General features: G+C 52.2%; 1 protein-coding gene across 4 annotated transcripts in view; it reads left to right on the top strand.

The window, feature by feature from the left end:
• The first annotated feature begins 3,375 nt into the window (after positions 1–3,375).
• The window catches only part of SAMD4A (sterile alpha motif domain containing 4A), a 61,912-nt gene continuing 48,681 nt past the window's right edge, over positions 3,376–16,606 (top strand). For 3 of the 4 annotated variants that reach the window (XM_015865820.2, XM_015865818.1, XM_015865815.2), the window contains exons 1-2: positions 3,377–3,505; positions 3,845–4,457. In XM_015865820.2, the coding sequence (XP_015721306.1) occupies positions 4,262–4,457 (196 nt within the window). In that variant the 5' untranslated portion in view covers positions 3,377–3,505; positions 3,845–4,261. Of the gene's footprint in view, positions 3,506–3,844; positions 4,458–16,606 lie in introns of all 4 variants that reach the window. The other variant, XM_015865819.1, reaches the window with a different exon arrangement.

Raw genomic sequence — 16,606 nt, 5'->3', positions numbered from 1 at the left:
GATACACATCTTGCTGCTAGTGGGTATGTGAGTATGCAAGAAAGAGAGGGGTGTGAAATCAGTTTGGAAAACAAAGATCACCTTCCCTGTTTCTGTGGTCCTTGCTCTTGAGTTTTGCAAGCTTGGTTGCTACATACCTGATGGAGGAAGGTGGTTGCTGAGTTGAGCCTCTCTGTGTTGCTGACTGTTCTTCGTGGACTTAGAGGTGGCTATGGTGGAAATAATTGCATTAGTCCAGAGGAATGGCTTAGTGCTGCTTCTAACCTGGAGCTGGGCACTGCTTTGTGCTTAGCAGGGACTTGGTTTGTCCTTGGAGATGATCAAAGAAAGAAGTGTGTTTGGTTTTTTACTACTGTAAAACAACCAGCAGCTCCTATTTATTAAAGGTTCCCAACAAGACAGTATGATACGAGCTTCTGGGCTTTTCTTCATCTCAGACTGGAATGGTATTCAGGTAAACTCCACAGAGAATTGCCTGCTCTGTCTTATCCTTCAGCCAATCGATGCCAGTATTAAATAATAATGGCAAACAGGATGTAGCTGTGCTGAACTTCCAGGCCGTGTATTTAGCATTAAGTCTCACAGCTTTTCATTTGTTTCATGTTCTATTTTTAATAGCATTTTCCAGAGATGCTCAGTTGCTTTATCAGATGTAACAGTCTTCCTCACTGGCCCAAATCAAAGACCCAACTGAGGGTGTTATGGCAAGTACAGTAACTGGCTTATTATGTTTGCCCTTCTGCTAAGAAGCCACCTCAAGAAATGAATGAGGTGAGAAGTAACAGGAGCGGCCTTACAGCTGTTTTGTGCATCTCTTGATTGTCTTAAAACAGGGATTCAGGCCTTCCATGCTTCATAGCTTCAGCCTGTGCTGTCCTTGTATCAGCAGCAAGTCTGTACCTAGAAAGCTTTGCTAGGATTGCTTCCTCCAGGTTTTTGTCTCTGTATAATGAGGGTTTAGGGCTGTCCTAATATTCTTTGCTCTCCCACTGCATTACCACTTCAAATCTAGTGTTTCTTGGCTGGTTAGGGGACTGGTGAGAAATCTAATGCATCACTTCTGTTTCTCTTGATGTCTATCAGCTCCTTGTGGGCAGTTCTACTTCAACAAGTTAGAGGAGGGATTGCTAACTTGTGAATAATCTTTGTAGTCGGTCCTTGTCTTTTTTCCTTCTGAGCTTACAGGTATTATTGAGTACAGACAGTGAGACCCCAGAGGTTACCAGGGTCATCATACATCAGTCTCCTGCTGCCAGAATAGCTGTGAGATACAGATGTTGTGCTGCTTCTTAGCTGGTCGGACACAGTGCAGGCACTATGGGGATTTGCTCTCCTCTTCCTGAGGATCCTTGATTTCACCATTTTCCTCTTCAGGGAAAGAGCCAAGACTGCAAGTTCAAAATAAAGCAGCTTGCAGGAAGCCTGGGGTGGGCTATTGCTGGCAGGCTGAGGAGGATTCCAGCAAGCAGGGAGCCCCGAGGGAGCCAGGCAATGCCTTTCTCATGCGGCTGATCTGGCTGCCAAGGTTAGCAGACCCCTTTCTATGGCGGCACATTTCATTGATCAAAGACCAAACAGGTCAGCGATTTATGGCACATGACAGCTTGGAAAGCACTGCTTTCCCCCAGGCACTGCCATACATGGAGACAAGATTGACAACCCAGCTGCTGCTGCTCTTTTGAAGGCTGCCTTCTGACTAGGTGGCCATCTCTAGACCCTGCCATACCCATCTCTGCAGGATGACCTGCTCCACGTCCAGCCTGGATCACACCAGAAGTTCCCTTGACATCTCCTTTCACCCAAAGGGTGGTGACGCACTGGAGCAGGTTGCCCAAGGAGACTGTGGATGCCCCATCCCTGCAGGCATTCAAGGCCAGGCTGGATGTGGCTCTGGGCAGCCTGAGCTGCTGGTTGGTGACCCTGCACACAGCAGGGGGTTGGAGCTGGATGAGCACTGTGGGCCTTTGCAACCCTTTGCAAATACTAAAAAGTCTCCATCGAGTCCAGCAGCATTTGTTGCTCTCCCACTGGCAAAGTATTTTTCTCCTGGCCTGTTTTACAACATGATATAAAGGTCTCCAGATGTTCTGACGTGTTTTGATGGGCTCATTTGTATCTTTCATTTTTAGCAACCTGCACCTTGCTGTTCCCAGGGCCCAACCAATGGATCTGCTTGCAGCAACATGTTGGACGCGCATCCCACGGAGCCTCGTGGGCAGGCTTTGTAATTTCACTTGGCAGAGTTGTAACTGCAGCCATCTACACTGGAGCGTAGTTCACACTGTCTGAATTTAACCAGGTAGTACCTCATGCTGCAGGGAGGAGAATGAAAAGGTACAGCAGCATCCTTGGTAAGTGAGTGGCCTGAGAGCAGAGAGGCACAGAACCACCTGGAATGACCTTTTCCTTTTGTGATGGGAAGGTTCACAGAATGGCCTGGGTTGCAAAGGCCCACAGTGCTCATCCCAACCCCCTGCTGTGTGCAGGGTCACCAACCAGCAGCCCAGGCTGCCCAGAGCCACATTCAGCCTGGCCTTGAATGCCTGCAGGGATGGGGCATCCACAGCCTCCTTGGGCAATCTGTTCCAGTGCGTCACCACCCTCTGGGTGAAAAACTTCCTCCTAAGATCCAACCTAAACCTCCCCTGTCTCAGTTTCAAACCATTCCCCCTTGTCCTATCACTGCCCACCCTCACACACAGCCATTCCCCTCCTGTTCATACACTCCCTTCAAATATTGGTAGCTCACACTGAGGTCTCCCCGCAGCCTTCTCCTCTATAAGCTAAACAAGCCCAGTTCCCCCAACCTTTCTTCATAGGAGGAAGGTTTTCCCTGCAGCCCCACTCTCTGAGGACCACCCCATCCCACACAGCAGTAACCTCACCACCGGGTGGGTGGCCCTAATATATATATATATATATATATATATATATATATATATATATATATATATATATGTGTGTGTGTGTGTGTGTGTACGTAACAAATACCAGACTCAACTCCCCGCTGCCATCCCCGCTCTCCCCACTAGATGGTGGCTTCCCCCAGCGGGAAGCCCGCAGCCTTCAGGGGGATTATGGGGGGAGTCGCTTTGCGGCTGGTGCTGGGGTGGAGGTGTGACTGCGGCGCTTTATTTGCCATCATGGGAGCGCAGAGCTAAATTAGCACCGGGATGTGTCGGATCTGCCGCGTGGGGTTGGGGACACGCGTGGAACCAGAGAAGCGCGCGCCCGCGCTTTCCCCCCCTCTCTTTCCCGCGCGCGCGCCCCGCCCCCGATGACGTCACCGCTATGCAAATGAGCGCAATGTTGGGAGCGGGGGCTCGGCGCGCCGCCGGGCTCAGTCTCGCGCCGCGGAGCCGCCGCCGCCGCTCGCGCCCCGCGCCCCCCCCTTCTCTCCCCCTTATTCCCCCCCCTCCCCATTCCCCGCCATGGCACGGCCCCCCCCACGCCTCTCTCCCCCCCCTCCCTCCTCTTCCAGCACCCCGAGGCCGGTGTGAATGAGGTGAGTGCCGGGCAGCGGGGTGGGGGGGGGAACTTTTATATTGGGGGGGGTTGGTGCAGTGCCCCCCTCCCCGAAGGTGCTGGGGGGGATCCCTCCCTTCTTCCTTTCCCTCATATGTGTTTCCTTAGGGGTGTCTGCCCGCTGCGAGGGGGCTGCGGTGGGTTGGGGAGGGGGGGGGTCCCACATCCCTCCCCCTCCTAAAACGGGGGGGTGAGCCCAGATCTGGAGGAGGAGGAGAAAGGCAGCGTTGTGCGGTGCCCGGGTGCTGCGTGCCTTCCTCCTCTCCTCCTCCTCCTCCCCCTCTGCCCCCCCGGCTCTCACCCCATTTCTCTCTTCCAGGTGTGACCCCCCCGGCCCGATCCCGCCCGTTCCGTGCCTTGCCCGCACTCTCAGCTCGGGGCCGGCTCGGTGCACGCAGACTGCTGGGCTTCTCCTCGTTATTTCGCCTTTTTTCTCCCCCCTTCCATCTTTTTAAATATTTCTTAATTTTTTAACCTCCCCCCCCCCCCCCCACCTCCCCCAACTCCCATTTACTCCGCATCGCCATCACCAGCCCCGAAGAGAAACCGAGCAAACCCGAAGCTGCACCCTACACCCACCAACCAACCAACCCACCCACCCTCGCATCGCAGAGGAAATCCTCACCGTCACCCGTCTGTATCACCCGGAGAGGGGGGGAAGGGGGGAGGTGGGAGATCAGCCCACCTCTGTGCTGGGGGGCAGAGCCCTCCCCCTCGCCCCCCGGCCCTCAGCACCATGATGTTTCGTGACCAGGTCGGCGTGTTGGCCGGCTGGTTCAAGGGCTGGAACGAATGCGAGCAGACTGTTGCGCTGCTTTCGCTGCTCAAACGCGTGAGCCGGACCCAGGCTCGTTTCCTGCAGCTCTGCCTGGAGCACTCGCTGGCGGACTGCACCGAGCTGCACGTCCTCGAAGGGGAGGCCAACAACCCCGGTGAGTTTGTTTGCTGCAGCCCTTTCCTCGTTCCCCTTTTCTATTCCCTTTTTTCCTTTTCCCTTTTATTTTTGCCCTATTTCCTTTTCCCTTTCCTCCCCCCCCCCCCCCTTTTTATTTATTTCCCCTTCTCGCTGCCCTAATGCATCCAAAGCCGTATACCCGTCCCTAACCACCCCCCAGCCCCGCCATCTCTCTCATTTTCAAACTGCTGATGGCTCATTCCACTTGGCTTCCAGCACAGCCAACTATTGCGCCGTGTAACTACGGGAGCATGAACGATTGGTGGCTTTTTTCCCCCCCATATCCCCCCCCTTCCTCCTTCCATGCAGTTTCCTGTGCAATAAGTAAGTCAGGTCACGTAGAGTCTGGATTTTCCAGGCTTCTTTTGGACAACGTGGCTCGCTTTGCTCTCTGCAACAAGGAGAACTACCTTAAGAGAACTGTTATTTTCTCAAGGTTTGCCCAGTTGGTTTATCCGAATTTCTTTGCAAAAAAAAAAAAGCCACTTTCTGGCCCCATCGTTCAGATCCTGTTTGGACGCTTTGTGTTGTTTCTCTTTTTATTCCCCTCCCTTCTTTTCCTGCTGCTCTCAATACCCCCCTTGTGTTCTTTCTGCCTCTGCATTCACGGGATGCACTGCAGGGAGCGTGCAGGGCTGGCACAGCGCATTGGGGCTTTATGCCATCGCCAGCCCCGCTTCCTTAACTCACTATAAGTCAGTGGAGTTGGAGCGAAGAGTCAGTGTGATGATGGGGTTGTTATATGCACATATGGCCCTACGTGTCCCTGTGTGTGTTTGCAGTGATGGAAGTTGCCGTAGAGTTGCTGCAGTGTGGGCTGAGAGTTGGACACTTTGTTTCTCCCCAGTCTGGACGCTGTTTCTCCCCAATCTGCACCTCCCCATTAAAAAAAAAAGAGGAGGAAAATGGAGCAATAAGGCAAATAGGCCATAAAAGGGCCAAAAATTGGCCGTAAAAGGGCCAAAATTGGCCCAAAAGGGAGAGGAAGGGGGGAAAAACCACCCCTAAGCCCTGTTGCAAAGCATCCTTTTTGCTTCAGACCCGGCCGGGATGCATCGAGCGGATCCCAATGGCGAAACGTTGCAGTCGGTTCCCAAACAGAGCCCCAGTGTCTGCGGGGCGGGAGGAGCGCAGTCCCGCTCCAGCTGTTCCCCATTAGGGCCGCTTGGCAGCCGGCCCCGCTGCCATTTGGTGACGAGGGCCAGCGCCTCTGGGCTGAGCCGCAGGAAACCACCCCGAGATCGGCGATGGTCCGAGGGAGAAAGGGCTGGAATTGGCCATTTCCTTTTATAGCTGCAGGAATGAGAGGCAGGAATGCTGCGGGGTGCGCCTCGGAGATGTGATGCTGCTTTTAGAAACAGCTGAAGGGCCCAAGAGCGGCCGCCCACATCGGCACAGCCCAGCCCTGCATCCCCTGCAGCTGATGGAGCCGGGCTTTGATTCTTACCTGCACTGCTGGTTTCATTCGGGTTGTGTTTTGGACATCCCACCATGGGTGCCCATGGGTTCCAGGTGTGTTTTGGACATCCCACCATGGGTGCCCATGGGTTCCAGGTGTGTTTTGGANGGTTCCAGGTGTGTTTTGGACATCCCACCATGGGTGCCCATGGGTTCCAGGTGTGTTTTGGACATCCCACCATGGGTGCCCATGGGTTCCAGGTGCGGTTTTGGGTGTCTTGCTGTGGGTATCCCCAGGTTCTGGTTGTCTTTTGGGTGTCCTGTTGTGGGTTCCAGTTGTGCTTTGGGGTGTTGAGTGTCCCCGTTGTCTTTTGGGTATTCCATTATGGGTGTCTTTGGGTTCTGGTTGTGCTTTAGGTTGGCCCATTGTGGGTACCCTCGAGTTCCAGTTGTGTTTTGGGATGTCCCATTCTGGGTACCCTTGGGATCCAGTTGTGTTTTGGGATATCCCATTCTGGGTGCCCTTGGGTTCTAGTTGCCATTTGGGGTGTCTCCCTGTGGGTATAACTTGGTTCTGGTTGTCTTTTTGGCATCCCATTGTGATTGCCTTTGAGTTCTGGTTGTCTTTTGGGTATCCCTGGTTGTGATTTGGGAGGGTGACACTCCAACCCTGGAGGATGGAGGGCCGTGTCCGTGTTTACCTCTCAGCCACGGGGTTGTGATGAAGGCAGCATGGTGAAGTGAGGCTGAGCCATGGGGTCAATTGCTCTGACAGTGGGAAATGTCATCTCCTGGCTGGTACAGATGGCTGTACCCTATGGTCTTCACATAGTGGCTGTGCCCTATGGTCTTTACTGTGAGGGTTTCCCCATGGCCAGGGCTGGTGCTCAGCAATGGGGCCATGAACACATCCACTGACATCCCTACCTCAAACCAGCAACAGCAAACCCAGGTTGTGCCATCAGTCCCCTTCTCTCCTGGGTGTTTCCCTTGGCAAGGAGCTGGGTGCCAACAAGCATCGCAAGGCATGTAATGACCCCATAATGGAGAGGGCAATTGGAGATCTACCCTGCAGCTATTGACTGTAGGAAGCAGCTTTTGGTCTCCACTATCAACGCTGCCCCTGTCCATTAAACCACCTGTGCCTTTTAAATAGCATTTGTCACTTGACTGGCAATGGAATCACACCAAGTTCTGAAAGCAGCATCGTCACTGAGCCCTGCGCTGCTCTGCGCTTTGAATCCCGCTGCTTGTTCCATGTGAGCAGAGCTGCCTTCAAGGTGCTCTGTTATAAAGGACAAGGAAGAGGCAAATTCTGTTCTCCTTGCTCTGGTGAAGCATTTGGCTCATGGTTGTCCTGCGCAGTGGCTGTGGTAGATATGCAGACACAGCCCACCCTCCCCTTGGCTCACTGTGGGGTTTTGAGCCTGGATTGCATCCCTCAGTGCTGGGCAAGGTAACCCCCAGCACCTTCCAGCCCTGCACCACAATGAGAGCATCCACACCACATAGATTTGGTGTCCCCACATTGAACAGCTGGAGGAAGAGCCAGGGAGAGGCAGTGCCTTTAATTAGACCAAGTGATGCAGCTGGAAAAAATGGCCAAGCGCAAAGGTGCACCGGCTCAAAGGAGGGCTTGTGCTCGTATGTTTTTTTCCAGCAGTCTAATAAAAGCCACGGCTTGTGCCTGCACAGCTCGCCTGGGCTGCCCTGGGGTGGCTGCAGCTCCATTTTGTTGGGAAGCAAAACACCGTTCCCCTCCAGCCACCCATAGCAAACCACCCCATACCTGGCTCAAGGGCCGTGCCCTGCTTTCTGTTTGCCTTGGCTTTGCTGTAATGCTGAGTTCTGGTTTAAGTGCCTGTGAGATGGGAGCACTGGGAAGCGCTGGATGTGGCTCTGGGCAGCCTGGTCTGGTGGTTGGGGACCCTGCACACAGCAGGGGGTTGGAGCTGGATGAACATTGTGGTCCTTTTCAGCCCAGGCCATTCTATGATTCTGGGTTCTTGTACTCCCCATCAAACCATTATCATTAGTTTAACTTAGAATCACACACTCATTAAGGTTGGAAAAGACCTCCAAGATTCCCAAGTCCAACCCCAACCCATCCCTTCCATACCCACTCACCATGTCCCTAACTTGTAGCCCACAAACACCATCTTTTTCCAGGCTGGGAGCAATGTTTGCAATCAGTGTGTGACTAACTGAAATAGTAATTAGTGTGAACGCTGCCTTTATTTTAAGCCACATTCGTCAGTGCTGCAGCCCTTCGGCTCCGTGCTGCTGGCTAATGTTACTGCAGATAACCTGCAGGGAAAGGGCAGGTCAACTCGTGCTGCAGAGCTGCAGGGTCAGAGCTGAGAGCATTGATTTGGATCCGTTTTGGGGTGCAGGTGGGTTTGGGGTTCCCCCTACCTGCTCTATGCAGCAGCCCTCAGTCAAGCACTGGTGTTTGTTGAAGGCTTCCTGCTGCAGGAGCAGCCCAGGAGTGGGACTTGGCACCGAGGGGACCAATCCCTGCATGAATCATGCGTGGATGCCTGTGTGCCTCTGAGTGTGCATCGCCCCCTGTATTTTCTCCTTCTATATTCAGCACATAAACAAGAGCGGTGCTCTCTGTTAACTCTTGATTTCCCAAGTGAGATGTTGCAGGAGGATGAGGTTTGGGCTGGAGCAGGGCTGGCTTCCCCTTCCCTGCCAGGAGCTTTTCTCAGCTTTAATGCCTCCGGGTCTGTGCTGATAGCCAAGCGTGGATCCTCAGCTTGCAGCTCCATTTGTTGGCGTGTGCCATGGGATGGGTGGCAATGCTGGCAGAGGTGTCCACATCGCTGCTGGTGGCTCCTCTCTGCCCTCCTATTCTCTATACAAAGACCTGGGTGACGGCTGTGGGGTTTGCTGGTATTGATTCTGTTGCCCTTTGCAGCCTTGAGGTACAATGCAAAATCTTCTCTCTGTTACATTTAAAGTAATAATTTTAGTTCCACTGCCTCAGGGCAGCAGTTCCATCATGCTCAGACCCCAAGGTATTTTACACCATAGGGCTTCCCATTGTGGCACCAATGGAAGCTACTGCTGCTGTCCCCACAAGCCTCACCTGGCATCTGCAGGAGCTGGATGTGGCCTAAAGATGCTCATTCCCTAAAGCAATGTTAAGATTGTAAGAGCCATGAGCAGTGTTTGGCAGCTCTGCTCCTCCTTTGCTCTCAAGCAGCCTTGGAGGGGCCACACGGGGCTTTGGGAAGCTCATCTGTTACTGATCCTTGTGAGTAATTCCTTCCAGATTGCCTTTTTCCTTCTTATTTTATCTTATTTTTTTTGGGGGGTAAGACCTGTTTCAGATGAGCCACGAACCTACTGTACTTCTAACCTGGCACAACTTGAGGCCATCACCTCTCATCCTGCCGTATTACCTGCGTGCAGAGGCCTAACCTGTAAAAGATGGTGATCCCCGTTGTGATCGCCCATAGGGTCAGCTCAAACCTCACCGTTCCAAAGAGCTGCATTACGTTTAAAAGGAAAAACCAATGAAGTCCCCGGGGCTGTTTCCCTACTGATAACGTTGAGTGTAGACGCAGTGCTGAGCTGTAGCCACCTGAGTGACCTCTGGAGATAAGAATTGTTATTGACTGGCAGAATTATGCTAAACTGATAAGAATCCTTTTAAAAAGAAGGGAAAAAACCAATGCTCTGTAACCATAACAACAGGATGGAGCTGCTCGTGATGCTGGTGTCTCAAGGGTGTCCCCAAAGGATCCCTAGAGCTGGGGACCTCCTTACACCAATGCTGGGCCCCTAATTGCCCTAATTTGCAGTGAATTGAGGGTGAGTGCAGAGGGAATGGGTTTGGGGCTGGATGCTGCTGGTGGCTGCAAGCAACAGGGCAAGGAGGGCTCCTATTTGCTGTTTATAGCACAGTCTACTGCTATAACTGGGCTACTTGCTGGACTGGGTGATCCCTGGAGGTCCCTTCCAGCTCTTATGGGTCTGTGTTGGGGAAGTGGATGGCATAGAGCTGCTGTTACGATGCATGTAGCACCCATTGCAGTGCAGAGCTGTGTGCTCAGGCTGTGCTCATGGCGTTATTCCGCAGCAGTCGGTTGGATGCTGAACGCTTTTTGTAGTCTCTGTCAACCCTGGGTCACAGCCCTTATAAATAACACTGGGTGGATGGGGATCATAGCTGCTGCAGCCCAGCTGTCTGCATCACCGCCCAGCCTTTGGAAAGGGCTGATCTGAGATTCCACAGGGAGTGGGTATGGAGGTATTTAAAGCAGGGGAGCAGCTAAAAGCAGGCTGTGCACTAAGAAGGGAGTGAAGCTCCATCCCGAGGACAGGTGGCCAGCGCTGATGGCTGGGCCTTGCATTTCACCCAAGCAATTGTTGCATTGCTCCAACGTTGCATTGCCATTGATGTGCAACATTGCATTTAGGTGCATTTGAATCTTTCAGCTTGTCATCTTTTGTATGGGAGCGGGTGAGCCCCAGGGGGATCCTGCGTTTCTTCTCTATGGAGTGGAGGAATTCCATCAGAGGAGCTATTGTTTGGACCCGGTCTCAGCGTTTTGGCAACTGCTCTTTATTTTAACCCTACTGAAAGGGGAGGGTGCTCTTTGCTGGCTTCGAAATAATGGCAAAAATGTGGGCAGATGCTTTTGCATTGTTAGAAGTCGATAGTGGCGGGTAGCGGGGAAGCATCGTGTGGGATTAGGGAATGAAGGAGCCAAGTTCTTCAAATCCCTCATAAAGCCACGCTGCCACTGATGCTCAGTTGCTTTCTGGGTTTAAAATAGAAGCAGCTCGTTTTTGCCTCTATACCACGAGTGGCTGCTGGTCACTGGTGCAAATGGTTGGGGTGCAGAGTCTGGTGAGCTCCAGCATGACCCACAAGGTCCACCAAGGACCTTGAGTTGGGCACTGAGTCCCGACTCCTGGCTCTATATGAGATCATCCAAAACCCAAATGCAGTGTCTGAGAGTGGTGTCCCAGTGCTCCCTGAGCTCCAGTACTTGGGGCTGTGCCCACCACCCCCTGGGGCACAGCCTTGCCCTAACATCCCACATGACTCAATCCATAACCCTCAGAGCCCACAGCCATGGGCTGCTTGGGATCAGTGCAGATGTTGGGTTCCAGATGTGATCCGGGAGCAGCACAGTGGCCCAGATGTGTTTTAATCCGACACACTCTTTAGTTCAGTTCACACATCCAATTACCCTGACTTCTTTATCATGAGCAAAGAGGTGAATCCTCTCTGCCAGATGCATTTATAAGAACAGATCATCGGGCTGTTGCGACAGAGGCAGTGATTTAGGATTTCCATCCCGGGTGTGCAGAGCCCTGTAACGCAAGCAGCTCTGATCCTTTGTTATTGCAGTGTTGGTAGGGAGAGCTCGTTAAAGCTGGCATGATCACTCGAGTCAATGAGAAATGAATGAACTTAAAATAAAAGGCTGAATCCCGCCGCATTAAAGCAGTAGTTGTGTTTTGTTAAAGGCCTGATTTTTTTTTGCATGCGAACCCGGAGTAATCGGGTTGCTTTACCTTTTAAAGGATTTAACAAGTCGCTCTCGTTTGCTTTTAATGTTGCAGTGCTTCGAAATAATGCAAGGTCAGACCGAGCGTAACTAATTCCAGTCTGAAAGCAGAGGGTGCCTGTTTCTCAATAGACTTACAATTAGTGAAACAATGCGCGTGTCCTGGAGAAGGTTTGAGCAGGAAATGAGACCGCTGGAATCGCTGTCACTGCAGATATATGGGGGGGGTTTCCATCCCTGTGTTGTGCTCTTTATAAGGGGGATCCCTGTAGAAGCCCAGGTCTCACTTGGTTTGGGTTAAGCCAGCTCGCCTTTGGGATGCTGCAGCTCCACCAGCATTACAGGTGATGCACAGGGCAAGGGATAGAAGAGGTGTGCAAGGGAGGGGGATAACTGCATGCATCAATACAGGTTAAGGGCTGAGCTGTGCAGAGAAGGGCCTGGGGGTCCTGGTGGGTGACAGGTTGGCCATGAGCTTGCAGTGAGCTCTGGTGGTCAGCAAGGCCAGTCAATGGTATCTTTGGGTGCATCAGAATAAGTTGAGGGACTTGGGTTGAGGGAGGTGATTCTCCCCCTCTACTCTGCCCTGGTGAGGCCACATTTAGAACAGTGTGTCCAATTTTGGGCTTCTCGGTTCAAAAAAGACAGGGATCTCCCAGGAGTCCAGCAGAGAGCCACAAAGATGATAAAGGTTCTGGAGCATCTCCCGTATGAGGAAAGGCTGCGTGATCTGGGTCTGTTCGGCGTGAGAGGACTGAGATGGGACCTGATGAATGTTTATGAATATCTAAATGGAGATGGGAAGCAAATGGATGATGCCAGGCTCTTCTTGGTGGTGTGTAATGATAGGACAATGTGAGCAGCAAGAATGTGGTCTGAGTTTTGTTTTGAGTAACAGGGGAATGGAGTATGCTGATAGTACCGGTTTTGGTCCTGAGTAACTCAATAACCTGAAGAATAGGATGCTTCCATTAAGGCAAGGCTGGATCAGGCCCTGGGCAACCTGATGGAGCTGTGGTGTCCCTGCTCATTGCAGGGGAGTTGGACTGGATGGCCTTTAAAGGTCCCTTCCAACCCTAAGGATTCTGTGATTCAAGAATTAAAAGGCACGTTAGGGGAAAGGAAGTGTGTGTGTGCAGCGTTTTGTGTCGGCTTTTGGACTTCTCTTTCAAAAAGAAAGGGAAAAATAGATGCCAAGTGGGGTGTTTTGTGCATGTAGGGGTCGGTGGGGGTGAACACAAGGTCCTGGTGGCCCAGTGGGACCCCTCCTCGCCCAGCCCCAGGGCAGGATTCCCCCATAGGGATGGGGATCCCCCCTCCTGCAGCTCGTCCCTGGTGGGGCCAGGCACCCAGCCAGCACTCACAGCGATGCTGCCGCTGTATTTTTAGTTTTCCCTTCTGATTTATTTTTTTGCCTTCCAATTTTGGACACGTTTTTTGACAGCTTTTACCTGCTGAGTCACTAGTCATCCCCTCACACGGGAGCTGCTCCTCACGTCCCAATTCCCTGAGCAGGCTGGGCCGACCAGCATTTAAATATAAAACCTGTCAAGGAAATGTTGGCTTTTTGAGGCTTTTTGTCTTCTTTTTTTCCTTCTTTTCCTATGGTTTGCTCAGTGTATGAGAGGGCTGTTCCACAGAAGCGATGCCTTTACAGGGGTAGGATGGCTCTGTGGTGTATTGGTGCTCAGAGGAACTGGCTGTTGCAATCAGATAACGGTGCAGCTTTTAATGTCGGGTGCAGCTTTTAATGTCGAGTGTATCTGAACCTGCACCACGTGCTCTTGCTTTCTGGAGGCAGATTTTCTTGGTGGTAAACCACAACTTGAGCCCATAAAATCCCAGAATGGCCTGGGTTGAAAGGGACCACAATGATCATCCAGCTCCAACCCCCTGCTGTGTGCAGGGTCACCAACCAGCAGCCCAGGCTGCCCAGAGCCACATCCAGCCTGGCCTTGAATGCCTGCAGGGATGGGGCATCCACAGCCTCCTTGGGCAACCTGTTCCAGTGCGTCACCACCCTCTGGGGGAAAAACTTCCTCCTAAGATCCAACCTAAACCCCCCTGAAGAGCACAAACCCTTTCATAGAATCATTCCTGTTAGAAAAGACCTCTAATGTCATCCAGTCAACCATCCACCTACCACCAGTACTGCCCACTAAACCGCGTCCCTTTGATTCTCATCACATAACAGATAACACCCGTTTGCTATAAAGAAGCAGGGCTGCTGTCCCTAAGGCTCAGCCTTGCTCCTGGCCTTTGGGTTTGGATGACACGAGTGTTTACAGCTGTTTTTGAAATGTTGCTTAGTGCTTAATCTGCAGCACTTGCTTGTGAGCTGCCTGTTGGCTACCAGTGGGCAGTGGCTGGCTCTCCAGAACCCACGTGGAAATAGTTTGGATACACGTAGTGGCACTCGGTGTCTGAAGTACCTTCCTTAGTTCTGCTCTGAGCATTTTCTGCCCTAAAAAACTCATCTCACTATTACTTGGTTGAGCTGTACTTTTGGGCATGGCATCTATTGGCAGGGGGGTGGTAGCATGACCATCCATGGAGGTGTTGAAGAGCTGTGGAGATGTAGCAGTGAGGGGATGCGGTCAGTGGGCATGGTTCTCCTTCTGCAGGATGTAGAAACCAGCCATTCTGATCTATTTACACATGGATCCTCCAGGTAGCAGCATTTAATGGGTGCACAGCAGCTGCTGGGTTGTTGGATCTTAGAAAATGTTGCTTTAACTTTGCTCTTCTCCTAAAGCGCCCTGTTTTCTCATGCGGGCACCTTGCACCAGGCCTTGTGTTTGCAGAGGAAGGATGGGGTGTGTATAATAAGAAGTGACTGGGGAACAACTGCAGCCTGAAATTGTAGCCGGGTTGGGAAGAGGAGGCTGGGGATGAGCGGGGCCCCTCGGTGCAGTCACCGGCTGCCTCAGAGGGATGGGGAGAGGAAGCATTGGTGGGATGCCTCGCTGCCACCTCCCTCGTCAGGGGGCTCAGCACTGCTCGGAAGCTTCCTGCCTCCATGGCAGAATTTAATACTGATGTGGATATATTTAGGATGCATGCATTGCCACCCCCTGCTGCGGGTTGGGTGCCCCCCTGTTTAGGCCGCCCATGGTCCCATCCATGGCCTTGGGCACCTCCAGAGATGGGGCACCCACAGCTCTGGGCAGCCTCTATTGAGTAGACAACGAGATACGCACTGCTTTTAAATCTCAGTGAGCAAATCGTGTTATGGAATCGTAGAGTAATGGAATTGTGTGAGTTGGAAGGGATCCTGAAGGGTCATCTAGCCCAACTCCCTATATCAGTTCACTGCTTTCACATTAGAGAGGAATTCCATCCTTTTAAACCCCATCAATGAAATCGTGAGCTCATTTCTGATCTCGCGTATCTCCGCAGTGCTCGAGCACTGAGGCTTCCCTTCATTGTTGCTGTCTCTTTTGTTACAGCAACATCCAGCATACGGCTGAGAGCTTTGCATCTAGCTCAGACGTGGAGCGACACGCTCCTCTTCTCTTCACTTCTCAGTCTAAAAATGGCCTTTGGTTGGTTTCCAGGATGCTGGTGAGTCCTTGGTGCTGGGAAGGAAAACAAAAGGCACACCAACACCAACAGCTTTTGCAAAAAGAAGCTTTCTAAAAATGCATCTCCTTCTAGCAAGGAGAACACGCGCCTGGGTTACAGCTCAGCAGTTGTTGTTGACGTGTTTTGCTAAGTTTTGCTGTATGGGATTTTCAGCATTGAGGATTTCGAGAGCAGCCAAAGGAGGGCTGTGAGGATGGGGAGGGAGCTGGGTGCAAGGGGTGGCTGTGGGCTGGGTTTGTTGGGCCCACAGCAGAGGACTCATGGCAGCTGCAGCCCCTCACAGGGAATGGAGGGGAAGGCAGTTCCTAAGGCCAGGCCGTCCTTAAACCTGTGCTCCCCAAGCTGGGTCTCCGTCCATCTCCGTCCGTCTCCATCTCACACCACCAGAGCAGAGCGAGGGCTGTGTGGGGATGGATTCCCTCCTTCCTGGCACACACGCAGCTCTGGGCTTTGGCTCTTGTTTCAAAGCTGCTCTCTGCTTGGCTGTTTTAAATTTAGGAACTGAAGTCTGGGGCGAGCGCCTGTGCCATGGAGCGGGACCAAGACAGGGCGGCTGCTGTAGCAGGTGCTGCTGTTCCTTCTGAGCCCGCTGCCACCAAGATCTGTATTTCCACATCATTGTTGCTCTTGTTTCCAAGTTCAGTCATTAGGAAGTAAGGCTTATTTTTTGGTACTGGGGCAAGAGAAGCAGCTCCCAGAGCAACTCTTGCAGTGCTTTGAGGTCTGTTTGCTGACATCCCTGTGTCCTATTCTCTATGATGATGTTCTCCAGTTATGATCCAGCCCTGAATCATACTCCTTTCAGGCTTAGGAAGTTGGGTGGGCATCCACCAAGGAGCCCAGATGGGGATGGTGGCTCCCAAGGCCTGCTCTGAGATGAAATAAAATCCCCTCCTTGCCTTGCATGAAACTGCTGAGCCCCCCACAGGGTGCTGTGCTGTTATCCTTTTGTCCCAATGAGAAACAAAAAGGGGTCCATAGTTTGCGAAAGGAGATGTCAGATGAGTTCATCTGTGTTCCGTGGTCCTCTCTGTAAGAGGGAGATCATCTACCTGGCAAGGGAGCTGGGGAGCTTAATGAATTCATGCTGAGGTCTCTGGATAGAAATGCTACAGTAAGTACATAGTGTGGGTGTAGGCATGGGATGGAGCTTGTATATGCACAGAGATATGCTGAGGCCTTTCTGCATTGCCTTAAAAGTCTGCCTGTGCAGTTGAAAGTATGAATAGAGAAGGAATAATCAGGTGAGCATTGCTCTTCGTGACCTCCAGTTTTGAAAGTGGAGCCTTTTATTTAATAAGCCTTTGGTTTGTGCTTATTGGGGCCAAACTCTTGGGGGACCCATCATCTTCCTTATCGAACAGACTGTATAGCCATGCCCTGTCACTCCATGCCCTGTCACTCTGTACTCTGCCTTTTGGGTGAGCTGGGTTTTATTTTGGCATTGGCCACCACCTCTGCAGCACGGGCAGCTCTCCTTGCTGGATCATGGCACCACGTCCCACCCCACAGTGTCCCCAGCAGCCCATGGAGCACTCCTCACCGCCACCCCATGTGCTTCAGGTGGCCAGGTCCGATGATAAAGGCACCCTTGTTAGTGTGGGTTGCCTTG

The sequence above is a fragment of the Coturnix japonica genome, chromosome 5 (assembly GCF_001577835.2).
Source record: "Coturnix japonica isolate 7356 chromosome 5, Coturnix japonica 2.1, whole genome shotgun sequence".
NCBI lineage: Eukaryota > Metazoa > Chordata > Aves > Galliformes > Phasianidae > Coturnix > Coturnix japonica.
Note: the sequence above shows the minus strand (reverse complement) of the source record. Positions and strands in the feature narration are given on the sequence as shown.